We start from the raw sequence: 27,804 nt of genomic DNA, 5'->3' as shown, positions 1-27,804 counted from the left end.
TCAGAAAAATAAGTCTTCCTTATTTCAGGTCCTCTGTTTTATCCACTATCGGACCATCTAGCTTCCATTGCTTATTGCTTAGCCTAAAGAAAATACAATGGCATGCAGGTTTATGCTATTTTATGGAGTTTCTTATCAGACAAAAAGTTATTAATATTATCATAACATTTTAGAACCCCCAGAGATTAGAAAAATCTCTAACTATATTTTGTTCTAATTAAAATTTTACTTATTTCTAGATCATCCCTGATTTCTATACATCTGAGGCACAAACAAGATTCAGCAAACACTAAGATAAAAGTAAGTAAAATATATTATAGTCCCAGTTACTGGATAAGGAAAGAATGGAGAAATAGCAGGGGAAAACAGAGAATTTCCTAGATTCATGAAACAGGAAGTAAAGCTGGCATCCTCAGTCCAAGTCCCATGTCCCAAGATACTGGCAGAGTCCAAAGACCTGCCTTTTTAATTGCTCTTTTTTTGAGAATTAAATGAGATGTGGACTACCTGCCATCTAGAAGAGGTGGGGGAAAGAAGGGGGAAATTTTGAAATAGGAGGTTTTGCAAGGGTCAGTGTTGAAAAATTACCCATGCCTATGTTTTGTAATAAAAAAGCTTTAATAAAATAAAATAAAATAAAATAAAAATAAATAGAATAAAATGAGATGATATCTGTAAAATGGTTTGCACATTTTAATCATTATGTAAATGCTAGCTATTACATTCTCTTCTCCTCTCCCTTTTCTAGCATTTACCACAGATCTTGAATTTGAGAAAATGCACCATGTTTTTTTTTTCATTTTTATTCCAACCCACATGAACATCTGAACCTAAATTGGGAGGTTTATTCAAAGTCTTGAGGTGGCTTCCAGGTAAAATAACAAGCAGAGGAATTCAAACACGTTCCTCATGTTTTCATGTCCCAGAAAGAGGAGAAAGTTATAAAGTTTTGTTCATAATTATGATCATCCAGTGCATCTCTTGAATTTTATTCATAATGAAACTGAGGTTTAGGGTGTTTTAAGTGACTTGACTAACATTATACAAGTATAAGAGATAGAATCCAAATATTCTGATCCCAAATCCATTATGTCTACTATGTTCCCCATTCAATCCAGACTGGGTCATGAATATCATTGCTATCCAGGATGCACTGAAACAACTTCCCACTGCTGTAAATCATGGGGCAGAATTTTAAAAATCTAATTGGCAGGAATTCACGGGTTAATAGAATGTCAAAGGCATGATAGGTGTGAGCAGGATAGAGCACATTGCTAATAATAACATGCACTAAAGTAACATCAGCAAGAGCCTCATAGAGATGACAAGGATGATTGCAAGATAAAATGAAGTGATCTCGTATTAAAAGTGATCAACACCATAAAGGCTGATTTATAAGCACTCATGTGAGGTGAGAACCTACCTCCAATGTCTCATGTCAGTGAGAAAGAAATCATGACTTCGTTCTTATAGAACATATCAGTGGAAAATACATCTTACTAAGTTAGAAAGTCTTAGAATATGGCCCCAGTAATGGATATATTCCATTTAAGGGCAAGCCTCACTAAATATAGAAATACTTATTTCCAGAAAGTTAGGAAATGGGTAGGATAGAATGGAAACCAAGTCATGTAGAAGACCTACTCCAGAAGAGAAGTCTATATATATATATGTTTGTGTTTAATTTCAATTGTGAATGATTTTGATATCAAATTTTAAAAGAAATTCTTTTTTTGGTCTTTTTTTTATTTTATTAAAGCTTTTTATTTACAAAACATAAGCATGGATGATTTTTTAACATTGACCCTTGCAAAGTCTTCTGTTCCAAATTATCCCTTTCTTCTCCCCATTCCCTCTCCTAGATGGCAGGTAGTCTAATACATGTTAATTATGTTAAAATACATGTTAAATCCAATATATGTATACATATTTATACAGTTATGTTGCTGCATAAGAAAAATCAAATCAAGAAGGAAGAAAAAACTGAAAAAGAAAACAAAATGCAAGAAAACAACAACAGAAAGAGGAAGAATGCTATGTTGTGGACCACACTCAACTCCCACAGTCTCTCTCTGAGTGTAGATGGCTCTCTTCATTGCTGAAGAATTAGAACTGGTTTGAATCATCTCATTGTTAAAGAGAGCCATGTCCATCAGAACTGATCATCATATAGTCTTGTTGTTGCTATGTATAATGATCTCCTGGTTCTATTCGCTTCACTTAGCATCAGTTCATGTAACTCTCTCCAGGCCTCTCTGAAATCATCCTGTTAGTCGTTTCTTATAGAACAATAATATTCCATAATATTCATATATCATAACTTATTCAGTCATTCTAAAGATTAATTCTACATAATGGAAATCTGCATTTTCTTATATAGCCCTCTTTGCTTTTTCTATTAGTATTGAAAATGATTTTTAATAATTATTAAGTTCAATGAACTGATGCTAAGTGAAATGAGCAGAACCAGGAGATCATTATATACCTCAACAATGATACTGTATGAGGATTTATGCTGATGGACATGGATTTCTTCGAGAAAAAGATTAAACTCAGTTTCAATTGATCAAAGATGGACAGAAGCAGCTACACCCAAAGAAAGAACACTGGGAAATGAATATAAACTGCTTGCATTTTTGTTTTTCTTCCCGGGTTATTTCTACTTTCTGAATCCAATTCTCCCTGTGCAACAAGAAAACTGTTCGGTTCTGCACACATATATTGTATCTAGGATATACTGTAAGCTGTTCAATATGTAAAGGACTGCTTGCCATCTGGGGGAGGGGGTAAAGGGAGGGAGGGGAAAAATCGGAACAGAAGGGAGTGCAAGGGATAATGCTGTAAAAAATTACCCTGGCATGGGTTCTGTCAATAAAAAGTTAAAAAAAAAAAAAAAAAAAGATTACATGGCCAATCTTTTGGTCCCTTCTCCTAGAAAGAGGAAAGAAGTACAGATGGCAACAAAGCCATAGCTCTTCACCTTGTGTGACATCAGAAACTCACCTGCATGATTGCAATTCTGAGATGCCTTAGCCTTATAAAATGCAGTAACTCAGAAGCTAAGATCAGAAGATCAAATTCCCTGAGGTCTTCTTTGGCTCCCTCGGAAGAGAACTTTGCCAAAGAAATAATGACTTGGGAAAGGCTGAATGCCTGCTTCAATTATGTGTTTAGAATTCAGGATTTTCATCCATTTATATGCTACATTGCTAGGGGTCTCTGTGGAGAGTAGAGTTGGCTGACCAGAACTAGATCTTCTCCTCTCCCTCCTCTCTGGAGAGTTAATCAGCTTTACCATATCACAACAATTAGCTTATTTTTGTTCTTCTGCATTTCAGTCGTCTGCTATTTTGTGACCCCATTTGTTCATAGTTCCTTCTTTATTTTAAATAGCAATTTTTTTCAAAAACTGAAGGCAGATAGAACTGGGTAGGAATTTAACCCCAAAACATGGGATACAAAAGTACTTAACATATTAAATGACCAAAATAATTGAATGAACATAAGAAATGGACAGCCAAGAAGCTTCCCTAGTAAACTAATGATCTTTTTAAAGAGTTAGGAAAGACCTCTAGTGCTTCCAATAGATCCTGCACAGAAAAGGGAGAAGAAAGAAGGAGTGAATGGAAAGGTGATAAGAATCACAGCCTGTGAGAAGTTGAAAGAGGGAACATAAAAGTTTTCTTCCTCATTGTGATTTCATTCCTGATCTTCAACAAAAAACTTTCAACAAAAAAGATATTTGTACATCACATGTCCCCATATATTTACATATACATAAGTATCTCCCTAAATATACATTTGTCCCCCTTTTGTCTGTATTCTTAGGCTGATCAGATTGACAAATGTTGCAACTTAAACTGATTATATATATACACATATACATCTTTTGAAAGATAGGAACTTCCTGTTGTCTTTTGAACTGTATCAAGTTAGAGTTTCTTTGTTTCCTCTACATGTAAGACAGCCCAGAATAGGACGAAATTGGCCACGTTTATGACATTATGTGAAATTTGGATAGGGATGGGTGAGGAGGCTCTTACTGTAGCACTAAAATGGGAAGAGGGGGTCCTGATTTCTCCAGTCTTAGTGACCCCTTCAATGCCTGTATTTATTTTTATATCATCTATTTACTTCTTCATGTACATGTATGAACCAAGTAAATTTTGGTCTTTGTGTCCCGGCTTCTAAGATGATGACTGGCACAGAGTAAACACATCACAAATGTTTGTTTATTAAATGTTTGAGAGGGCAATCCTAGATAAAGAGCCGGAAAAAAAATGATCTTTCCCAACATCATTATATTATAGTCTACAAAATTGAAACTCAGAGAGGTTACATGGATGACTCAGTCATACAAGTTATCCTGGTTTTGTTCAGGGCTCAAAAGAAAAGACTTACACTCAAAATTCAAGACTCTATTTCCATTCTACAATCAAATTCAAGATAACTATTATTGTCAAAGTCACAATTCATTTTTACATATGCGTTTTCATTCCCCTCCCAAATTCAATTTCTTCCTCCACAATCTCTTCATGGCATCCTTTACTTCTGCATTTCTCAAGGTATAAATAATGGGATTCAACATTGGAGTGACCATCGTGTAGAACACGGACACAAGTTTGTCTCCAGTGAAGGTGGAAGAGGGTCGCATGTAGAGAAAAACAGCAGGACCAAAGAATAAAAGGACAACAGTGATGTGGGAGGCACAAGTGGACAGGGCTTTGCGTCTCCCCTCTACTGACTGGTTTCTCAAGTGAACCAGGATGACAACATAAGAAGAAATCAATAAAAGAAAGAAAATCATAGCAAATAAACCACTATTGGCAAGCACAATGATCCCCTCCACAAAAGTGTCAGTACAAGCGAGCTTGAACAAGGGATGGAGGTCACAGAAATAATGGTCAATCACATGGGGGCCACAGAAGGGCAATTGGACAGTAATGAGAATCTGAATCACTGAATGGAACATGCCCCCTAGCCAGGAGCTAAACACCAGCACATGGCACACAGGGCGGCTCATGATGGTCATGTAGTGCAAGGGTTTACAGATGGCTACGTACCGGTCATAGGCCATCACTGTGAGCAGGAGGATCTCAGCAACCCCGAAGAAGTGGAAGAAAAAGATCTGGGTCACGCAGCCATCCAAAGAGATGGTTTTATTCTCAACCAATAAGCCAGAAATGAATTTAGGAACAACAGTAGAGGAGTAACAGATCTCTACTAAGGACAGGTGGCTAAGGAAGAAATACATGGGAGAGCTCAGACTCTTGCTGCTATTGACAGTTAAGATGATGAGGCCATTGCCAAACATTGTAGCCATGTACACAGGAAGAAACACCACAAAAGAAACTCTCTGTGCTTCTGGATCCTGGAAGAGTCCTGTGAATAGTAATTGGGTCACGTTGTTTGCAACAGCCATGGAATCCAATCATGTCAGATCAATGCTAAAGAAGCTCAGTAGGCCTGAAATAAGACAAAATGTAGATTAAGCCACTGTAATTATTAAGATCGTTTCCTTAACAAGTATAACAAATGGAGAACAGAATAGCAAACACAGTCCCTGCTCTTAAGGAACTCAGATTCTAATAGGGAAAGATAGCATATAGCAGGTTTTTTAAAGTATCTGAAGTCAGTTACTTCAAAAATGTTAACTGAGAAAAGAGAATTCAAATTCATAATGTTTCTTCTGATTAGAAATTTAAAAGTTATAGTCACATAACAAATAAATTGAAATCCTGACATAATAAAAGAGAAAAACATGGGTACTGTATGTTTTTAAAAGACCATGGCAAGGATCAAAGAAAATGAAGAGAGCACTGAGATGGAAAAGTGACTCAATAATAAATAATAGTTGCTATTCAAATGGATTTTATTCAGAACTTTAAGATTTGTAAAATATATTACATGTATTATCTTAATTGATGCTCAAAATAACCTTATAAATTACAAGTAACTCATTACTAATTACCAATATCAACATCACGATTTTATCTCTGTGGGATTTAAGTGAGCCAGTGGCTGAGAAAGATATTTCTTGCTTTACATTCTTTCTTGGCCCTTAAATTTTAGGTCTTTGGAGAGAGTTCACAGGCAGCCTCAAAAAAAGAATAAAACCAAGAGACCTTTGAAAGCATATCTCAGGTGAATATTTGAGACCCCCTAAAAAAGGGGATTTCCTACATTCTTGCTATGGGAGAGAAATGGACTGATATTAGCTAACATTAGAAAACAAAATCAACATAAACTTGACCTTATTTTCTTATTCCTGGAAATTCAGTTGAAAGTCCTTTGGAACCCAAGGAACTTCCAATCTCTAAGAGTCAGTGAGTCTTCTTTGGACATAGGACTGCCTTGAGACACTGAAAATCAAAATGTGTTGGAATCTTTACAAACTGCTAACTAATTAGAGTTGATCTGATCTTACAAGAAGATGTTTTGGACCAGAACTTTGAAACAGATATACATGGCATACGTAAATCCATCAATATGGGAGGCATTACACATAATTTACATAAGCACATAGCAATATAACACAGGCTAGTAGTAATGTAACAAATAACATGAATCGACCTAAAAATTTACACATGTCCATAAGTCCTAGAAATAGTCCATAAGGAATCCATTGTCCATTAGTTCTTGTGCCAGGAATCTAATAATTCCTGTAAGCTTTGAAGTACTGAAAAAGGTCTCATCAACAATTTTTCATCTCAGGGAATCCAATGATTCTTGCTGGTTTTTCAAGAACTAAAACAGTTTCATCTTGTGTTAGGAAATCCAATGATTCCTGAAGATTTTAAAAAATTGTTGATGAGACCTTTTTCAGTATTTCAAAGCTTACAGGAATTATTAGATTCCTGGCACAAGAACTAATGGACAATGGATTCCTTATGGACTATTTCTAGGACTTATGGACATGTGTAAATTTTTAGGTCGATTCATGTTATTTGTTATATTACTACTAGCCTGTGTTGTATTGCTATGTGCTTATGTAAATTATGTGTAATGCCTCCCATATTGATGGATTTACGTATACCATATATATCTATTTCAAAGTTCTGGCCCAAAACATCTTCTTATAAGATCAGATCAACTCTAATTAGTTAGCAGTTTGTAAAGATTCCAACAAAGATGCCCTTCCAAAAGTGAGGAGCACACAGGGCTATATTCAGAGATCTGTAGAAAATCAAAAAGGATCTGGGGTCTGAAAAAGTAGAGAAAAATCTAACTAGTTAAATATATGAAGTGAAGTAGGGAAACACTTGAAGAAGGAAAGTCTGACAAGACATTACACCATAATGTAAGTATGGAGGTGACCATGTCACAGGAGAAAGAGAGATGTTATAAAGATAGAAGCGATGGTACTTAACACAATGAGAACTTAAGGATGACAACTAAGTTATAAGCCTGGGTGAATATAGGATGGTGATGCCCTCAAGAGAAATATGAAATTGAAGAAGAGAGGAAGATTCTAGGGAGGGGAAGATAAAGAGTTTCAGATGTATATGGGATATTAATATGAGATATTTAAGCTGAGGTCAAAGATATAAAACTGAGTGTCAGAAAACACACAAGGGACTAGATATGTAGTTATGGGAATCAAATGCATAGAGATTAAATGAACTGATTGGAGCTGATGAAATCACTAAATGAAATACGATAGATGAAGATGAGAAGAAGGTGCTGATTAAAGCCTTGGTTAAAAACTGGATAAAGAACCACATGAAGAACATACAAAAGAGAATGAGGAATGGAGCTTAAAATACTGAATGTAGAATTCAGTACTGTAAGGGACTAATGATAAAAAAAAAATTGAATGTCATAACTACAAAGGATTTTGAGATCATCCAATGCAACTTTTCATGTGACCAAGGAGAATAAATGAGACCCAGAAAGAAATGCCTTGCTCAAGACCACCCAACTATTCATGGTCAACAACCATCTAAAATTTTCCTCTCCTTTCCACAAGACCGTCTTACCTTCTCCATGGCATCAATTTTGCTATTGCTATTGCAGAATCACAGTTTATAACGTGCTTTCACCCAGCTACACCAAATCTCAAGACACTTCATGATCTCTGAAAACAACCAAAGAGTGTCCTATGGCAGATAAATCATTCAGAGTTTGGTTCAAGATTACATGGCCAATCTTTTTGTCCCTTCTCCAAGAAAAGGAAAGAAGTACAGATGGCAACAAAGGCACAGCTCTGCACCTTGTGTGACATCAGAATCTCACCTGCATGATTTCAATTCTGAGGTGCCCTACCCTTATAAAATGCACTAACCCAGAAGCTAAGATCAGGAGATCAAATTCTCTGAGGTGCTCTTTGTCTCCCTCAGGAGAGAACTTTGCCAAAGAAATAATGAGATGGGAAAGGTTGAATGCTCCCTACAATTAGCATTCTGAGTTTTCACCCATTTCTAGGGCTACATTGCTAGGAGTCTCTGTGGAAGGTAGAATTGGCTGACCACCACTAGATCTTTTCCTCTCCTTCCTCTCTGGAGAGTTATCACTATACCATGTTACAACAATGAGCTTATTTTTGTTGTTGTCCAGTCATTTCAGTCATGACTGACATTTGGTGACCCCATTTGAAGTTTTCTTGAGAAAGACACTGGAATAAATTTGCCATTTTCTTCTCCAGCTCATTTTGACATGTAAGGAAACTGAGGCAAAGTTGAGCAACTTTGCCCAGGGTCACACAACTAGTAAGTGTCTGAGGCCAGATTGGAACTCAGAAAAATAAGTCTTCCTTATTTCAGGTCCTCTGTTTATCCATTATAGGACTATCTAGCTTCCATTGCTTATTGCTTAGCCTAAAGAAAATACAATGGCATGCAGGTCTATGCTATTTTATGGAGTTTCTTATCAGACAAAAAGTTATTAATATTATCATAACATTTTAGAACCCCCAGAGATTAGAAAAATCTCTATATTTTGTTCTAATTAAAATTTTACTTATTTCTAGATCATCTCTGATTTCTATACATCTGAGGCACAAACAAGATTCAGGAAACACTAAGATAAAAGTAAGTAAAATATATTATAGTCCCAGTTACTGGATAAGAAAAGAATGGAGAAATAGCAGGGAAAAACAGAGAATTTCCTAGATTCATGAAACAGGAAGTAAAGCTGGCATCCTCAGTCCAAGTCCCATGTCCCAAGATACTGGCAGAGTCCAAAGACCTGCCTTTTTAATTGCTCTTTTTTTGAGAATTAAATGAGATGTGGACTACCTGCCATCTAGAAGAGGTGGGGGAAAGAAGGGGGAAATTTTGAAATAGGAGGTTTTGCAAGGGTCAGTGTTGAAAAATTACCCATGCCTATGTTTTGTAATAAAAAAGCTTTAATAAAATAAAATAAAAATAAATAGAATAAAATGAGATGATATCTGTAAAATGGTTTGCACATTTTAATCATTATGTAAATGCTAGCTATTACATTCTCTTCTCCTCTCCCTTTTCTAGCATTTACCACAGACCTTGAATTTGAGAAAATGCACCATTTTTTTTTCATTTTTATTCCAACCCACATGAACATCTGAACCCAAATTGGGAGGTTTATTCAAAGTCTTGAGGTGGCTTCCAGGTAAAATAACAAGCAGAGGAATTCAAACACGTTCCTCATGTTTTCATGTCCCAGAAAGAGGAGAAAGTTATAAAGTTTTGTTCATAATTATGATCATCCATTGCATCTCTTGAATTTTATTCATAATGAAACTGAGGTTTAGGGGGTTTTAAGTGACTTGACTAACATTATACAAGTATAAGAGATAGAATCCAAATATTCTGATCCCAAATCCATTATGTCTACTATGTTCCCCATTCAATCCAGACTGGGTCATGAATATCATTGCTATCCAGGATGCACTGAAACAACTTCCCACTGCTGTAAATCATGGGGCAGAATTTTAAAAATCTAATTGGCAGGAATTCACGGGTTAATAGAATGTCAAAGGCATGATAGGTGTGAGCAGGATAGAGCACATTGCTAATAATAACATGCACTGAAGTAACATCAGCAAGAGCCTCATAGAGATGACAAGGATGATTGCAAGATAAAATGAAGTGATCTCGTATTAAAAGTGATATATATATATATATAATATATATATATATATTATATATATATATATATATATATATATATATATATATTTGTGTTTAATTTCAATTGTGAATGATTTTGATATCAAATTTTAAAAGAAATTCTTTTTTTGTCTTTTTTTTTATTTTATTAAAGCTTTTTATTTACAAAACATAAGCATGGATAATTTTTTAACATTGACCCTTGCAAAGTCTTCTGTTCCAAATTATCCCTTCCTTCTCCCCACTCCTTTCCCTAGTGGCAAGTAGTCTAATACATGTTAATTATTTTAAAATACATGTTAAATCTAAAATATGTACACATATTTATACCTTCCTCCTGCATAAGAAAAATCTGATCAAGAAGGAAGAAAAAACTGAGAAAGAAAACAACAGAAAGAGGGAGAATGCTATGTTGTGGACCACACTCAACTCCCACAGTCTCTCTCTGGGTGTAGATGGCTCTCTTCATCACTGAAGAATTAGAACTGGTTTGAATCATCTCATTGTTAAAGAGAGCCGTGTCCATCAGAACTGATCATCATATAGTCTTGTTGTTGCTGTGTATAATGATCTCCTGGTTCTATTCGCTTCACTTAGCATCAGTTCATGTAAGTCTCTCCAGGCCTTTCTGAAATCATCCTGGTGGTCGTTTCTTATAGAACAATAATATTCCATAACATTCCTATATCATAACTTATCCAGCCATTCTAAAGGTTAATTCTACATAATGGAAATCCACATTTTCTTATATAGCCCTCTTTGCTTTTTCTATTACTATTGAAAATGTTTTTTTAATAATTATTAAGTTCAAAATAAAAAGGAGAATTTAAAAACATTTTAAAACATTGATGAAAGAAGTCCAGATATCAGGAAATGATTATCATAGAACATCTTTTAGAAAGAAGCTAGGGACTTTAGGTTGTCTCTTAAACTACATCAAGTTAGAATTTCTTTCTTCTACATGTCAGACCAACCCAAAAAAGGAGGAAATTGGTTTCTTTCAATGTTGCATGACATTTGGACAATGATAAGTGAGAGGAGACTCTTATTGTAGAACTACAAAGGGAGGAAGGAATTCTGATTTCTCCAATCTTAGTGACCCCTTTACTGCCTGTATTTATTTTTATATATTCCATTTACTTCTCTATAAAGGTGTAGGAGCCAAGTGACCTTAGTGTTCCAGGATGATGTTAGGCACAGAGTAGACACATCACAAATGTTTGTTTCTTGACTGATTGAAAGGACAATTGTAGATTTAGAGCTGGGAAAATCATCTTGCCTACTGTGATTATTGAATAGGTAATAACATTGAAACCCAGGGAGATACCATGGATGTAGTTCTGGGGTTTTTTTTTTCAAAATTTGTAAGAAAAGGCTTCAACTCAAAATCGAAGACTCTATTATAATATTCAGTTTCACACAAGCTGCTCATAAAGACACAAGTGGATGCCTTGTACAAGTTTGGTTTTCCTTTTTCTGTAGCCATTCCAGAATCAAATTCAAGATAAAAATTCTTGTCAAAGTCACAATTCATTTTTATCTATATATTTTCAGTCCCCTCTCAAGTTCACTTTTTTGGTCCACAATGCCTTCATGGCATTCTTTACTTCTGCATTTCTCAAGGTATAAATAATGGGGTTCAACATTGGGGTAACCACGGTGTAGAACACAGCCACGAGTTTGTCTTCAGTGAAGGTAGAAGAGGGCCGCAAGTAGAGAAAAGTGGCAGGACCAAAGAATAAAAGGACAACAGTGATGTGGGAGGCACAAGTGGACAGGGCCTTGCGTCTCCCCTCTGCTGACTGGTTTCTCAAGTGAACCAGGATGACAACATAAGAAGAAATCAAAAAGAGTAAGGAAATCACAGAGGATAAACCACTATTGGCAAATACAATGATCCCCTCCACAAAAGTGTCAGTACAAGCGAGCTTGAACAAGGGATGGAGGTCACAGAAATAATGGTCAATCACATGGGGGCCACAGAAGGGCAAGTGGACAGTAGTGAGAATCTGAATCATGGAATGAAACATGCCCCCTAGCCAGGAGCTAAACACCAGTACATGACACACAGGGCGGCTCATGATGGTCATGTAGTGCAAGGGCTTACAAATGGCTACATACCGGTCATAGGCCATCACTGTGAGCAGGAGGGTCTCAGCAACCCCAAAGAAGTGGAAGAAAAAGATCTGGGTCATGCAGCCATCCAAAGAGATGGTTTTATTCTCAACCAATAAGCCAGAAATGAATTTAGGAACAATAGTAGAAGAGTAACAGATCTCTACTAAGGACAGGTGGCTAAGGAAGAAATACATGGGAGAGCTCAGACTCTTGCTGGTGTTGACAATTAAGATGATGAGGCCATTGCCCAATATTGTGGCCATATACACAGGAAGAAACACCACAAAAGAAACTCTCTCTGCTTCTGGATCCTGGAAGAGTCCTGTGAATAATAATTGGGTCACGTTGTTTGTAACAGCCATGGAAGCCAATCATGTCAGATCAATGCCAAAGAAGCTCAGTAGACCTGAAATAAGACAAATGAAGATAAAGCCACTGTAATTACTAAGATAGTTTCCTTCAACAGGTACAACAAACGGATGCATGGATATATGGCGGGATGGATGGAAAGATGGATGGCTTATTATGTGCTTACTATGTACAAAACTGTGGTAAATTCTAGGATTAAAACAGAATACCAAAAACAGTCCCTGCTCTCAAGGAACTCACCTTCTAATAGGAGAAGACAACATACAGCAAGATTTTTTAAATAAGAAAGGTGAATTCAAATTCATAATATTTGATCTGACTTCAGAAATTTAAAAGTTATAGTCACATAATAAATTAAAATTAATTCAAGAAATAATAAAAGAAAGAAATATAGGTATTTTGTTATGTTTTTAAAAGACCATGGCAAGGATCAAAGAAAATAAAGAGAACACTGAGAATGAAAAGCATGTCAATAATAAATAATACTTATATTGAGATGGATTTTATTAAAACTTTAAGGTTTGCAGAACATATCACATGCACTATCTTATTTGATCATCAAAATAACCTTATAATTATAATAATTACTAATTATTATAAATATTAATATCTTTGTCTCTCAATCTATTAATTAAGAGCCTTCTGTGTGCCAAGAACATTAGGAATATGAATCTAAAGAATAAGATCTATGAGTAAAGTGAAAGGTACATGGCTGGTAGGTTCTGGATGCTGACCTTGAACTTAAACATTTCCTATCTCCAAGGACATTGTTCTTTTAACCACATCACATTGAATAATCATATGGACTCCCAACAATCTGGCAACTAAAATTGAAAAGTTAATTGGATTGCAAAAAGATTGAGAGATACAAACCTCATTCATATGAGGATTAAGTAATCGACTAAAGAAATATGACATGCCAAACAGAAAGACAAATGAGATGTTCATTGAAACAGAATGTTAGAAAGATTTTTATGTTGTTCAGTCATTTCAAGAGTGGTTGATCCTTTGTGTCCTCATTTGAGTTTGTTTGTTTGTTTTTTGGCAAATACACTGGAGTCATGTATTATTTCCTTCTACAGTTCATTTTACACATGAGAAAACTGAGGCAAATAAGATGATTTGTCCAGGGTCACATGGCTAGCAAGTGTCTGAGACCAGGTTGAAATTCAGGTTTTTCTAACTCTGGAGCCACTGCTCTATCCACTGCACCACAGAAGAACTGACTAGATCATAGGATCACAAAGCTAGTGCTGGAAGGGACCACAGAGACCATCCAATCCAACTCACTCATTTTATTATTGAGGAAATTGGCACCCAAGGAGACTACAGTAAATGACTTACCTCATGTCACACAAGTAACAGACATCTCAGGAAATGTTCAACTCAGCTTCTCTGACTCTAGAGAGTGTTCTTCCCTATGCACAGTGAAGAGTCAGGCAAGTAAGTTTCTATTCCAAAAACACAGAGAAATTTATCTAAACTGATTATACTTTAGGCCAAATGTAGAATTTACCAAAAAAAAAAAAAAAAGACAGAAAGACAGAAAAGCAAAACTTGAAATGCAACTGTTATTAACCACAATTTAATTTTTTTAAAGTAACCAAAAAGTGAAATGTGATCACAAGTAGAAGCCTAGATGAAGATTATTGGGAAAAGACATGATTTATTTCTAATTACTTTTCTAATACTAAGCTATCCTTGAAATCCTGCTATAAATTCAACTTGATTAATGAAGAATACTTTGTAATATATTTCTATATTTGTATTTTATTTTACTTAATCTTTCTGTTTATTTCATAAATTATCTCTCTTTCTCCCGCCATCTCTATCTCTCCATCTCTTTCTGTGTCACTTTATCCCTCTGTCTGTATCTCTCTCTATGTTTCTCTGTCTCTCTTCATGTCTTTCTCTCTGTGTCTTTTTGTGTCTATGTCTGTCTGTCTGTCTCTCTCTCTCTCTCTCTCTCTGTCTCTCTCTCAAACTTTTTTCATTTGTGAATCAGAACCACATAGACTTACAAACCAATGATACTGAGCAAAAAAAACAAAAACTCTTCAAAACTAGAGAAGGAAGTTACTCAGCCTGAAGAACTGACACTATTACACGAATTGGGTATGCTACTAAATGTCTAACAGGATCCCCAAAACATATGATGCACTTTCAAGTTTCATCTGTATTATTAACATTTTCACAATCATTTTCTTAAGCCTAAAGATTTAAATCAACAATAAATCAATAAATAATTACATTATTTCAATTAATGAATTACATTAAATTAAATCAACAATAAATCAAGTTTAGTAATGCTTTGTAGTGTCTGCCAATTTCTGAGGTGGAAATGCTCACACTGAAATTGAAATAATGGGTTCTTCACAGAAAGAATGAGAGTTGGGCCCAGCACCTAAATGCATGATAAGATTTATCTCCACTTAACAAGAGATCCAAGGATCTGAAAGGTCATCCTTGACCTAGAAGAAAACTGATCATCCATTACAACAACAACAATTCTATTTTCTAATAATCAGAGAAATGCAAATGAAAATTACCTTGAAATTCTCCTTTTACACCAGTCAAAATGCCAAAGGTAATACAAATAAGCAAATCAAATGCCAGTTGGGCAAGAGTAAAAAAGAAATCAGTTGTTGGAACAGCTTTGGATTGGTTCAAATTGTTGGAAAGCTACATGAGACTATGCTACCATAAAAGCTACAAATCCAGGTTAGCTACCCAGAAAAGCTTTACCAAAAAAGGAAATAGAAACAAGACAATAGCTTTGGCTTGAACAGAGATAGGTCTCAAATAGTAGGAATAACGGATCCCACAAAGTGATCTCGTTCTTCAAATTTGCACTATTCTGGGTGAAATATGGTGATTGGTTCCAACATATGTCAAAAATATTATATATAACATCTGTATTTAGCTTAAATGAAAGCAAATAATAGAAGCTGATGGTCCTATAGTTATTTACAACCTTTTTAGCTTTCCTTCTTTATTTTAAATAGCATTTTTTACAACAATTGAAGGAAGAAAGAATTGGGTAGATATTTAACCCCAAAAAATGAGATACAAAAGTACTTAACATATTAAATGGCCAAAAACAATTGAATGGATTTAAGAGATGGACAGCCAAGAAGCTTCCCTATTTAATTAATGATCTTTTTAAAGAATTAGGAAAGAACTTTAGTGCTTCCACTAGCTCCTCCAAAGAAAAAGAAGAAGGAAGAAGGAGTGAATGGAAAGATGATAAAAATCACAGCCAATGAGAAGATAAAAGAGGCAACATAAAAGTTTTCTTCTTCGTAGTGATTCCACTCCTTACAAGTAAATGGTTTTATACCTGATTTTAAACAAAAAAAAATTTATACTTCATATTCCCCAAAAACACACACACACACACACACACACACACACACACACGCACACACACACACATGTCCCCATTTATCTGTAGCTTAGTCAGATCCATAAATGTTGTGACTTAAACTAATGTATAGAGTTTTGATACTTCTAAAGTTCACAAATATAAAACAATAGTGCCATTGGAAGAATACTAGATAATTCTAATTAGCTAATCACAAGAAAAATTTATTAAGCATCTCTTATACATAGGGTCATAATGCCAGGAGTTAAAATCAAAATTTTTATTTTAAAAGAGTACATACTTCCAAGGAATTCAAATTTTATTCAAGGTAATGGAACTAGTTTCAGGTAATAGAGGACCAACAATTTCCTTTAATTTGGGACACAAAGGAGATGGGGAATTAGAAGAAGAAAATGGTGCTATTTGATAGCCCTCTCCTTCTTGCTTTATTTTCCTTCTATTTTCACCTTTCTGTGCATATAGTTTCTTTCTCTGAATCCTCTTTCTTAAAGGATGCAAAGAGATACTTCTCAACTTCTATGATATGCTTTTCCATCAAAACTAGATCATGGGAATTAAGAGTGAACCAGTGGCTGAGAAGGATATTTCTTTCTTCATAAACTTTCCTGGCTCTTAAATTTCAGGTCTTTGGAGAGAGATTATAGGCAGCTATCAAAGAATAAAACCAACAGGTCTTTCAAAGCATGTCTAAGATGAATATTTAAGAGCCCCAACAAAGGGGTTTTCCCACATTCTCCCTCTGAGACAGAAATGAATTGATACTGGTCAACCTTAGAAAACATAATCAACATAAACTTGATTTTATTTCCTTATTCTCAGGAATCCAGTTGATTCTGGAAGTCCTTTGGACCTCAAGGGCATTCAACCTCTAAGAGTTAGTAAGTCTTCTTTAGACATGACTGCTTTGAGACACTATGAAAATCAAGATGCCCTTCCAAAGGTGAGGAGCACCCAAGGCTATATTCAGAGATCTCTAGAGGATCAGAAGGGATCTAGAGCTAATAGATAGACTGTAGGGATGCAAATTCTGAGGCACCTGACCAAATCTTTCCTCTGATTATCATCCTCTGAAAAAGAAAATAAAAATCTAACTTGTTAAATATATACACAAAATATAGTTATCTGTGTGTATATTTTTATATACACACATACATATATATGTACAGAATAGGCTAAAGAACCAGAGGCTGAGAAGGATATTTCTTGCTTCATAAACTTTCCTGGCCCTTAAATTTCAGGTCTTTGGAGAGAGATCATAGGCAGCCATCAAAGAATAAACCAACAGGTCTTTCAAAGCATGTCTAAGATGGATATTTAAGAGGTCCAACAAAGGGGTTTTCCCACATTCTCCCTCTGAGACAGAAATGCATTGATACTGGTCAACCTTAGAAAACATAATCAACATAAACTTGACTTTATTTCCTTAGTCTCAGGAATCCAGTTGATTCTGGAAGTCCTTTGGACCCCAAGGGACATTCAACCTCTAAGAGTCAGTAAGTCTTCTTTAGATATAGGACTTCCTTGAGACACTGTAAAAACCACAAGGTGATTCAAAGGTGAGGAACACCCAAGCCTATATTCAGAGATCTCTAGAGGATCAGAAGGGATCTAGGGCTTATAGACAGGCTATAGGAATGCAAATTCTGACTACACTGGACTACATCTTTCCTCTGATTATCATCCTCTGGAAAAGAAAATAAAAATTTAAATATATAGACAAAATATAGCTATATGTGTATTTATCTGTGTATATTTTTATACACACACATACATATTATACATATACATATATTAACCTACAATAGGCTAAAGATGTAATCATGAAGGAAAGTAAAAAGAAAGAATCTTGGAATAGTATAATTTCAGGGTTGGAAGGATAATATTACAGTTAAAATTTAGAAGGAACTGAGAATACAGAATATGAGTTGTCAGTGGCCGTGGACAGATTTGAGAGTCACTCCCAGTCAGTCAGTACACACATATTTATTAAAACTTAATATGTGCCAGACAGTGCATTAATTTTCTGCCCAAAAAAAAAGTACTCACTTGTAGAGAGCTCTCAATCTGAAAATAGAAATGACATGAAAACAGCTCTATATAAACTCTCAAATATATTGTCTTATTTCCAATGTTCCAAGGAAACTCATAACTCTGCTATTCTGTATTCTCAGTTCCCATTAAATTTTAACAATATATGTTTTCATGTCAATTCCAATGCTTAAATTTTATTTTTTTATGATTCTTTCTTTACTTTCCATAATAGTTAACATCTTTAACCTATTGTAGGTAACATGTGTGTATATATTGTGTATGTTATATATTTTATCGATCTACATGTTTTAAAAGTTAATTTTCTCTACTTTCTCAGAGGATGATAATCAGAGGAAAGACATAATACCATGTCTCAGTGTATAAAAAAGCTATAAATAGGACAAATCAGTAAAAATCAACAGAAGAAATGTGCTAAAAGTGGGGTTGGGAAGGCTTCTGGTGAAAGGTGATTCTTGTAAAAAGATTTAAAGGAAATTAGAAATAGAAATGAAGAAGAGATTACCAAGGATGATGGATGGTCAATAAAAAAATACCCACAGTTAAAAATAGTGTATCTTATTTGGAGAAAAACAAGAGGACTTATGGCATTGTTTCACTGGAGATATGGAAGAGCAAAAAACTGTAGGAAGACTGAAAATATGAGAAGTAAAGTTGTAGAGGTCTTTAAAAGACAAGCAGGGGATGTTATATTTTATCCTGGAGATAAAAGAGACCCATAGAACTGTAATGAGTCAGAAGAGGAAGGGTGATTGATCAGACAACAGATCGGTTTAAAAGCTAAGCAAAAGATGGACTGAAATGGGGAGAGACTTGAAGTAGGAAAGCCTACCCAAATGTTACACTGTAATGTAAATATGATGTCATGAAGACCCGCACAGGGAGGTGACCATGTCACAGGAGAAAGAGAGGTGTTATAAAGATAGAAGCAATGGTACTTAACACAGTGAGAATTTAAGGATGACACCTAAGTTATAAGCCTGGGTGAATGCAGGGTAGTGATGCCCTTAAGAGAAATATGAAATTGGAGACGAGAGGATGGTTCCAGGGAAGGGAAGATGGTTTCAGATGTCTTTGGACATCCAGTATGAAATATTCAAGCTGAGGTCGAAGATGTAAAACTGGGTGTCAGAAGAGAAATAAGGGACTAGATATGTACTTATGGGAATCAAATGCATAGAGAGATTAATGAACTGATTGGAGCTGATGAAATCACTAAATGAAATAGAATAAATGAAAATGAGAAAAAGAAGCTGGAAAAAGCCTTAATAAAAACCCATCATTAATGATTATGAATTGGATGAAGAACACACAAAAGAGAATGAGGAGTGGAGCTTAAAATGTTGAATGTAGAATTCAGTACTGGAGGGGACCTATAATACAAAACATTCAATCATCTGGTGCAACTTTTTCATTTGATCAAAGAGAATAAATAAGACCCAGAAAGAAATGCCTTGCTCAAGACCACCCAATGATTCATGGTCAACAACCATCTAGAATCTGTCTCTCCATTCAATATTCTTTTCACAAGACCATCTTACCTTCCCCATGGCATCAATTTTGCTGTTGTTATTACTGAATAACAGTTTATAACATGCTTTCACTCAGCTACACCAAATCTCAAGACACTTCATGATCTCTGAAAATAAGCAAAGAGTGTCCTATGGCAGACGAATCATTTGGAACCCGGTTCAAGATTACATGGCCAATCATTTTATCCCTTCTCCTAGAAAGAGGAAAGAAGTACAGATGGCAACAAAGCCATAGCTCTTCACCTTGTGTGACATCAGAAACTCACCTGCATGATTGCAATTCTGAGATGCCTTAGCCTTATAAAATACAGTAACTCAGAAGCTAAGATCAGAAGATCAAATTCCCTGAGGTTCTTCTTTGGCTCCCTCGGGAGAGAACTTTGCCAAAGAAATAATGACTTGGGAAAGGGTGAATGCCTGCTTCAATTATTTGTTTAGAATTCAGGGTTTTCATCCATTTCTAGTGCTACATTGCTAGGGGTCTCTGTGGAGAGTAGAGTTGGCTGACCAGAACTAGATCTTCTCCTCTCCCTCTTCTCTGGAGAGTTAATCAGCTTTACCATGTCACAACAATTAGCTTATTTTTGTTGTTCTGCATTTTAGTCATCTGATATTTTGTGACCCCATTTGTTCATAGTTCCTTCTTTATTTTAAATAGCATTTTTTAACAAAAACTGAAGGGAGAGAGAATTGGATAGGAATTTAATCCCAAAAGATGGGATACAAAAGTACTTAACATATTAAATGACCAAAAAAATTGAATGGGCATAAGAAATGGACAGCCAAGAAGCTTCCCTAGTAAACTAATGATCTTTTTAAAGAGTTAGGAAAGACCTCTAGTGCTTCCAATAGATCTTCCACAGAAAAGGGAGAAAGAAGAAGGAGTGAATGGAAAGGTAATAAGAATCACAACCTATGAGAAGTTGAAGGAGGGAACATAAAAGTTTTCTTTCTCATTGCGATTCCATTCCTGATTTTCAACAAAAAAGATATTTGTACGTCATATGTCCCCATATATTTTCATATGTATAAGTATCTACCTAAATATACATTTGTTCTCCGTTTGTCTGTATTCTTAGGTTGATCAGATCGACGAATGTTGCAACTTAAACTGATTTTATATATATACACATATACATCTTTTGAAAGATAGGAACTTCCTGTTGTCTTTTGAATTATGTCAAGTTAGAGTTACTTTGTTTCCTCTACATGTAAGACAGCCCAGAATAGGATGAAATTAGCCACTTTTATGACATTATGTGAAATTTGGATAGGGATGAGTGGGGAGGCTCTTACTGTAGCACTACAATGGGAAGAGGGGGTCCTGATTTCTCCAGTCTTAGTGACCCCTTCAATGCCTGTATTTATTTTTATATCTTCTATTTACTTTTCCGTGTACATGTATGAACCAAGTAAATTTTGGTCTTTGTGTCTCAACTTCCAAGATGATGACTGGCACAGGGTAAACACATCACAAATGTTTGTTTATTAAATGATTGAGAGGGCAATCCTAAATTAAGAGCTGGAAAAAAATCATCTTTCTCAACATCATTATGTTATAGTCTACAAAATTGAAACTCAGAGAGGTTACATGGATGACTCAGTCATACAAGTTATCCTGGTTTTGTTCAGGGCTCAAAAGAAAAAACTTACACTCAAGACTATTTCCATTCTACAATCAAATTCAAGATAACTATTATTGTCAAAGTCACAATTCATTTTTACATATGCATTTTCATTTCCCTCCCAAGTTCAATTTCTTCCTCCACAATCTCTTCATGGCATTCTTTACTTCTGCATTTCTCAAGGTATAAATAATGGGGTTCATCATTGGAGTGACCATCGTGTAGAACACGGACACAAGTTTGTCTTCACTGAAGGTGAAAGAGGGCCGCAAGTAGAGAAAAGTGGCAGGACCAAAGAATAAAAGGACAACAGTGATGTGGGAGGCACAAGTGGACAGGGCCTTGCGTCTCCCCTCTGCTGACTGGTTTCTCAAGTGAACCAGGATGACAACATAAGAAGAAATCAATAAGAGAAATAAAATCATAGTGGATAAACCACTATTAGCAAATACAATGATCCCCTCCACAAAAGTATCAGTACAGGCGAGCTTGAACAAGGGATGGAGGTCACAGAAATAATGGTCAATCACATGGGGGCCACAGAAGGGCAATTGGACAATAATGAGGATCTGAATCACAGAATGGAACATGCCCCCTAGCCAGGAGCTAAACACCAGCATCTGACACACAGGGCGGCTCATGATGGTCATGTAGTGCAAGGGTTTACAAATGGCTACATACCGGTCATAGGCCATCACTGTGAGTAGGAGGATCTCAGCAATCCCAAAGAAGTGGAAGAAAAAGATCTGGGTCACACAGCCATCCAAAGAGATGGTTTTATTCTCAACCAATAAGCCAGAAATGAATTTAGGAACAACAGTAGAGGAGTAACAGATCTCCACTAAGGACAGGTGGCTAAGGAAGAAATACATGGGAGAATTCAGACTCTTGCTGCTGTTGACAGTTAAGATGATGAGGCCATTGCCAAATATTGTGGCCATGTACACAGGAAGAAAGACCGCAAAAGAAATTCTCTCTGCTTCTGGATCCTGGAAGAGTCCTGTGAATAGTAATTGGGTCACGTTGTTTTTAACAGCCATGGAATCCAATCATGTCAGATCAATGCTAAAGAAGCTCAGTAGGCCTGAAATAAGACAAATGAAGATAAAGCCACTGTAATTATTAAGACAGTCTCCAGCAACAAGTACAACAAATAGAATGCATGGATGTATGAAGGGACAGAGTGATAGATGGAAGGATGGATAAATATACTGATGCATAAATGCATGGATGTGAAAATTAATAGAAGTATGGACAGACAAATGAAGAAATAAATATATGGATGATTGGGTAAAAAGTACTTATAAAGTGCTTACTATGTACAAAATTTTGTAGTGTGTTCTAGGATTAGAATAGAATAGCAACAACAGCCCTTGCTCTCAAAGAACTCACATTCTAATAGATGAAAATAACATACAGCAAGTTTTAAAGGTATCTGTAAGTCAGTTGCTTTAAAATGTTAACTGAGAAGGGTCAATTAAAATTTATGAGATCTGATATGACTTCAGGAATTTAATAATTATACTAGCATAAGAAGGTGAATTTAAATCAGGTTTTTTCTTGTGCCACATGATAATTATGGAAATATGTATAGAACAATTATACATATTTACATTGGATTATTTGCTGTCTAGGAAAGGGGATGGGGGGGAGGAAAAAAATTTGGAACATAAGGTTTTGCAAAGGTCAGTGTTGAAAATTATCTATGTATATCTTTAGAAAATGAAAAGCTTTAATAAAAAAATTAAATTAGGAAATAATAAAAGAAAATATGAGCAATTTGTTATTTTTTAAAATACCATGAAAGAATCAAAAAAATAGAGAGAGAGATCACTGAGAATAGGAAGAATCAATAATAAAGTTACCTTTGAAATGGATTTTATTTCAAATTTTAAAGTTTGCAAAATATATTACCTGCATTATCTCATTTGATCCTCAAAAGAACCTATGAGTTACAAGTAGCTCATGACTAATTACAAGTATCAATATCTCTATTTTATCTCTCAACCTGTCAATAAGCATGTGTTAAGAGCCTTCTGTGTGCCAAGAATTATTAGGAATATGAATCTAAAGGACGAGATCTCTAAGTGAATCTAAATAATAAGTAAACTGAAATGTAAAGATGTCACATAACTGGTAGGTCTGGAGGCTGACCTTGAACTTAAGCACCTCCTAACATCAAGGCCATTGCTCTTTCAACCATATCACATTGAATAAATATTCGAACACCCAATGATCTGACAACTAAAAGTGAAAAGTTAACTGAATTGCAAAAGGCTGAAGAGAGAAAACCATCATTCATATAATGATTCAATAATCTCCTAAAGAAATACGATGTATCACAAAGAAAAATAAAGATGCTAGAAACTTGAACCCAACATTAACAAGATTTGTATGTTGTTCAGCCATTTTAGTCATAGTTGACCCTTAATGTCCCCATTTGGATTTGTTGGGAGCTTTTTGGCAAAGAGTAGTGTCCTCTTTCCTTCTCCAGTTCATTTCACGGATGAGGAAACTGAGGCAAACAAGGGTGATTTGTCCAGAGTCACATGGCTAGGAAGTGTCTCAGACCAGAGTGGAATTCAGGTTTTCCTAACTCCAGGCCCCGTGCTCTATCCACTGCACCATAGAAGAACTGACTGGATCATAGCATAATAAAGCTAGTGCTGAAAGGGACCACAGAGACCATCCAATCCAACTCACCCCTTTTATTGATGAGGAAACTGGTACCCAAGGAGACTACAGTAAGTGACTTACCTCATATCACTTGGGTAAAAAGCATTTCAGGAAAGGTTCAGCTCAGCTTCTCTGACTCTGGAGAATGTTCTTCTTATGCACAGTGGAGAGTCAGGCAAATAAGTTTCTATTCCAAAAACACAGGAAATATCGACCCAAATTGATTACATTTTAGACCATATGTAGAATTTACCTCCCCTCCCAAAAAAAAACAGAAAAGCAAAACTTCAAATGCAACTGTTATTAACCACAATTTAAATTTTTAAAAGTAACCAAATAGTGTAATGTGATCAAAAGGCAGAAGCCTAGATGGAGTTGGAGACTGTTGAAAAAAGCCTTGATTAATTTCTTACTGCTTTTCTAATATTAAGCTGCCCTTGAAAACCTGGTATAATTTTAATTTGACCATAAAGAATAATTTTTGATATGTTGCTGTCTTTGTTTCCTTATATTTTGCTTAATTTTTAGTTAATTCCATAAATTCTCATTTTCTCTCTCCATTCTCTCTTTCCCCTTAAAATTTTCTGATTTGTGCACCAGAACTATACACATGAACTTACAAGTCAATCCTGTTGAGTGTCTGAAAAACAAAACTAGAGAAATAAGGTACTCTGACTGAAAAACTGATGCTATTAAATAAATTGGGTTTGTTAATAAATATCTAACTGGATTCCCAAAATGTATGATGAATTTCCAAGTTTAATATATATTATTAACATTTTCTTAAGTTTAATATTCAACTAAATAATTCAAGTTTTATAATGTTTTGTCATTTTTGTCATTTTCATAGAAATACTCATACTAAAAACATAACAATGAGGCAGCTAGGTAGAGCAATGGATAGAGCACCAGCCCTGAAGTCAGGAGGACCCGAGTTCAAATCTGAACTCAGACACTTAATACCTCCTAGCTGTGTGACTCTGGGCAAGTCATTCAACCCCAATTACCTCAGAAAAAAAAAAAAAAAAAAAAACAACAGTGGCCTCTTCAGAGAATAAGAGCTGGCCCCAGCACCTAGCTGCATGAGAGTAAGTTTATGTTCATTTAACAAACAATCCAAGATTATGAACAGGCCATTCTTGACCTAGAAGCAAAATTGATCATCTGTTACAACAACAAAAAAAAATCCTCCTAATTTTCTAATGATCAGAGAAATGCAAATGAAAATGATCTTGAAATTCTCCCTTTATACCCATCAAAATGCCAGAGGTAACACGAAGGCACAAATTAAATGTGGTTTGAATGTAAGTAAAAAAAGAAATCAGCTGTTGGCAGAGCTCTGGATAGGTTCAAACTTTTTGGAAAGCAACGGTACATTATGTCACAATAAAAGCTAGAAATCCAGGTTAGCTACCCAGAAAAGGTTTACCAAAAAAAAAAAAAAAAGAAATGAAAAGATGATAAGAATTATAGCAGAGAAGTATCAAGAAGTATATCAAGAAGTAGACATAAGAGATTTCTTCCTTATTATAATTCTATTTCTTATAAACAAATGGTGTTATAGCTGACATTCAATAAGAAAGATATTTTTACTTCAAAATATACAAAGTCACATCTCCACAGGTTGATCAGGTCCACAAAATTACAAATGATATATATATATATATACACACATATGTGTATGTATTGTGTATATGTATATATATGTACATTATATATGCATAGGTAAGTGAAATAAATATTAGTTTGATACATTTAACTTTTACAAATATAAAACTTTGAAGTCATTGCAAGAATAGTAGGTGATCCTAATTAATTAAACTCAAAAAAAATTATTAACCATCTATTATATGTAGATGGTTAATAATTTTTTTTGAGTTTAATTAATTATTATATGTAGAGACATCATGCCAGGATTAGAAAATTTATTTTAAAACTGCATACTTCCAAGGAGTTCACATTTTGTTACAGGCGATGGTACTAGCTTCAGTGGTCAGGTAGTGGTCTGAGGGTCAGAGGACCAAGTTTCCCTTAATAGGGGATACAAAGGAATTGGGGAGTGAGAAGAGGAAATGGTGCTACCTAATAGCTCTCTCTTCTTACTTTATTTTTCCTCCCTTCTCAAACTTCTGTATATATTTTCTCTGTCTGATTTCCCTTTTTTAAAAGATAGATACAGATACTTCTCAGCTTCTGTGATGTACCTTTCCACCAAAGCCAGACCATGGGAATTAAAAGTGAACCAGCGGCTAAGAAGAATATCCTGAGGGTAATAATATCTTCTGACCCTTAACTTTCAGGTCTCTGGAAAGAGATAACAGGCAGCCATGAAAAAATGAAACCAATACACCTTTCAAAACATGTCTAAGGTGTCCATTTGAGATTCCAACAAAAACCAGGCATGAGAATGGACTGGGTGACAAAGGGATTTCCCCCATTCTCCTTCTGGGACAGAAATGAATCAGCCTTGGGCAAAACATAACCAAGATAAATTTGACTTTTATTTCCTTATTCTCAGGAATCCTAGACAGTTGATTCTGAAAATCCTTTGAACACTGAACAAAGCCTTGGTAAAAAGCCATGGTTATTGGTAATGAACTGAAAGAAGAGCACTGCTTAAAATACTGAAGGTAGAATTCAGTACTGGAGAGCATGACTTTAAAGGATTTTGAGATCATCCAGTGCAACTTTTCATTTGATCAAAGAGAAGAAATGAGACACAGAAAGAAATGCCTTGCTCAAGACCACCCAACTATTCATGGTCAACAACCATCTAGAATTTGTCTCTCCATTCAATACCCTTTCCACTAGACAGCCTTCTCCATGACATCAACTTTGCTATTGTTATTACTGAATCACAATTTATAACATGCTTTCACCCAGCTACACCAAATCTTAAGACATTTCATGATCTCGAAAACAACCAAAGGGTGTCCCATGGCAGATAAATCATTTGGAACCCAGTTTAAGATTACATGGTCAATCCTTCTGTCTCTTCTCCTAGAAAGAGGAAAGAAGTACAGATGGCAACAAAGCCACAGCTCTTCACTTTGTGTGACATCAGAAACTCACCTGCATGATTGCAATTCTGAGGGGCCCTAGCCTTATGAAATGCACTAACCCAGAAGCTAATATCAGGAGATCAAATTCCCTGAGGTCCTCTTTGGCTCCCTCAGGAGGGAACTTTGCCAAAGAAACAATGATTTGGGAAAGCCTATTTCAATTATTGTTTAGCCTTCTGAGTTTTCATCCATTTCTAGTGCTACATTGCTAGGGGTCTCTGTGGAGAGTAGAGTTGGCTGACCAGCACTACATCTTTTCCTCTCCCTCCTCTCTGGAGAGTTAATCAACTATACCATGTCACAACAATTAGTTTACTTTTGTTGTTTTTCTGTCATTTCAGTCATGTCTGATATTTTGTAACCCCTTTGGGTTCCTTGGCAAAGACAGCGAAGTAGTTTGCTATTTTCTCCTGCAGCTCACTTTTACATGTGAGGAAACTGAGGCAAAGTTGACTGATTTTGCCCAGGGTCACAAAACTAATAAGTTTCTGAGGCCAGATTTGAACTCAGAAAGATGAAGATTCCTGATTTCAGGTCCACTGCTTTATGCACTATGGCACCATCTAGCTGCCATCACTTATTTTTAGCCTAAAGAAAATATAATGGCATGCAGGTCTATGTGGCCCTTCCTCTGCTATTTTATGGAGTTTATTATCAGACAAAGAATTATTAATATTATCATAATAGTTCAGTGCCCCTACTTAGGAAAATCTCTAATGATATTTTGTTCTCAGCTCTAATTAAAATTTTGCTTATTTCCAGATCATTCCTGATTTCTACATATTTGAGGCACAATCAAGATTCAGGAAACATTAAGATAAAAGAAGCAAGTAAAACATTTGACAGTCCCAGTTACAGGATAAGGAAAGGATGGAAAAATAGCAGGGAAAAACCAAGAAT

The 27,804-nt window shown here is 35.4% G+C and overlaps 3 protein-coding genes and 1 long non-coding RNA gene across 4 annotated transcripts; 1 reads left to right on the top strand and 3 right to left on the bottom strand.

The window, feature by feature from the left end:
• The first annotated feature begins 237 nt into the window (after window positions 1–237).
• On the top strand, window positions 238–27,804 carry LOC127539729 (uncharacterized). Its single transcript, XR_007948026.1, has 3 exons — window positions 238–300; window positions 8,969–9,029; window positions 27,667–27,804. It is a non-coding gene; the product is annotated as an uncharacterized LOC127539729 (long non-coding RNA).
• On the bottom strand, window positions 4,493–5,422 carry LOC127539728 (olfactory receptor 4B1-like). The gene has a single exon (XM_051964030.1). It carries the CDS (start codon window positions 5,420–5,422, stop codon window positions 4,493–4,495), a length of 930 nt encoding a protein of 309 aa, XP_051819990.1.
• Window positions 11,639–12,568, bottom strand: LOC127539727 (olfactory receptor 4B1-like). The gene has a single exon (XM_051964029.1). It carries the CDS (start codon window positions 12,566–12,568, stop codon window positions 11,639–11,641), a length of 930 nt encoding a protein of 309 aa, XP_051819989.1.
• LOC127539726 (olfactory receptor 4B1-like) lies at window positions 21,210–22,206 on the bottom strand. The gene has a single exon (XM_051964027.1). It carries the CDS (start codon window positions 22,204–22,206, stop codon window positions 21,277–21,279), a length of 930 nt encoding a protein of 309 aa, XP_051819987.1. The 3' UTR covers window positions 21,210–21,276.

Source organism: Antechinus flavipes, chromosome 6 (assembly GCF_016432865.1).
Source record: "Antechinus flavipes isolate AdamAnt ecotype Samford, QLD, Australia chromosome 6, AdamAnt_v2, whole genome shotgun sequence".
In the NCBI taxonomy this organism is placed as follows: Eukaryota; Metazoa; Chordata; class Mammalia; order Dasyuromorphia; family Dasyuridae; genus Antechinus; species Antechinus flavipes.
Note: the sequence above shows the minus strand (reverse complement) of the source record. Positions and strands in the feature narration are given on the sequence as shown.

What these genes read in the sequence shown, in the direction of transcription:
- LOC127539726 (XM_051964027.1), bottom strand. Translation starts at nt 22,206, where the DNA reads ATGGCTGTTAAAAACAACGTGACCCAATTACTATTCACAGGACTCTTC.
- LOC127539728 (XM_051964030.1), bottom strand. Translation starts at nt 5,422, where the DNA reads ATGGCTGTTGCAAACAACGTGACCCAATTACTATTCACAGGACTCTTC.
- LOC127539727 (XM_051964029.1), bottom strand. Translation starts at nt 12,568, where the DNA reads ATGGCTGTTACAAACAACGTGACCCAATTATTATTCACAGGACTCTTC.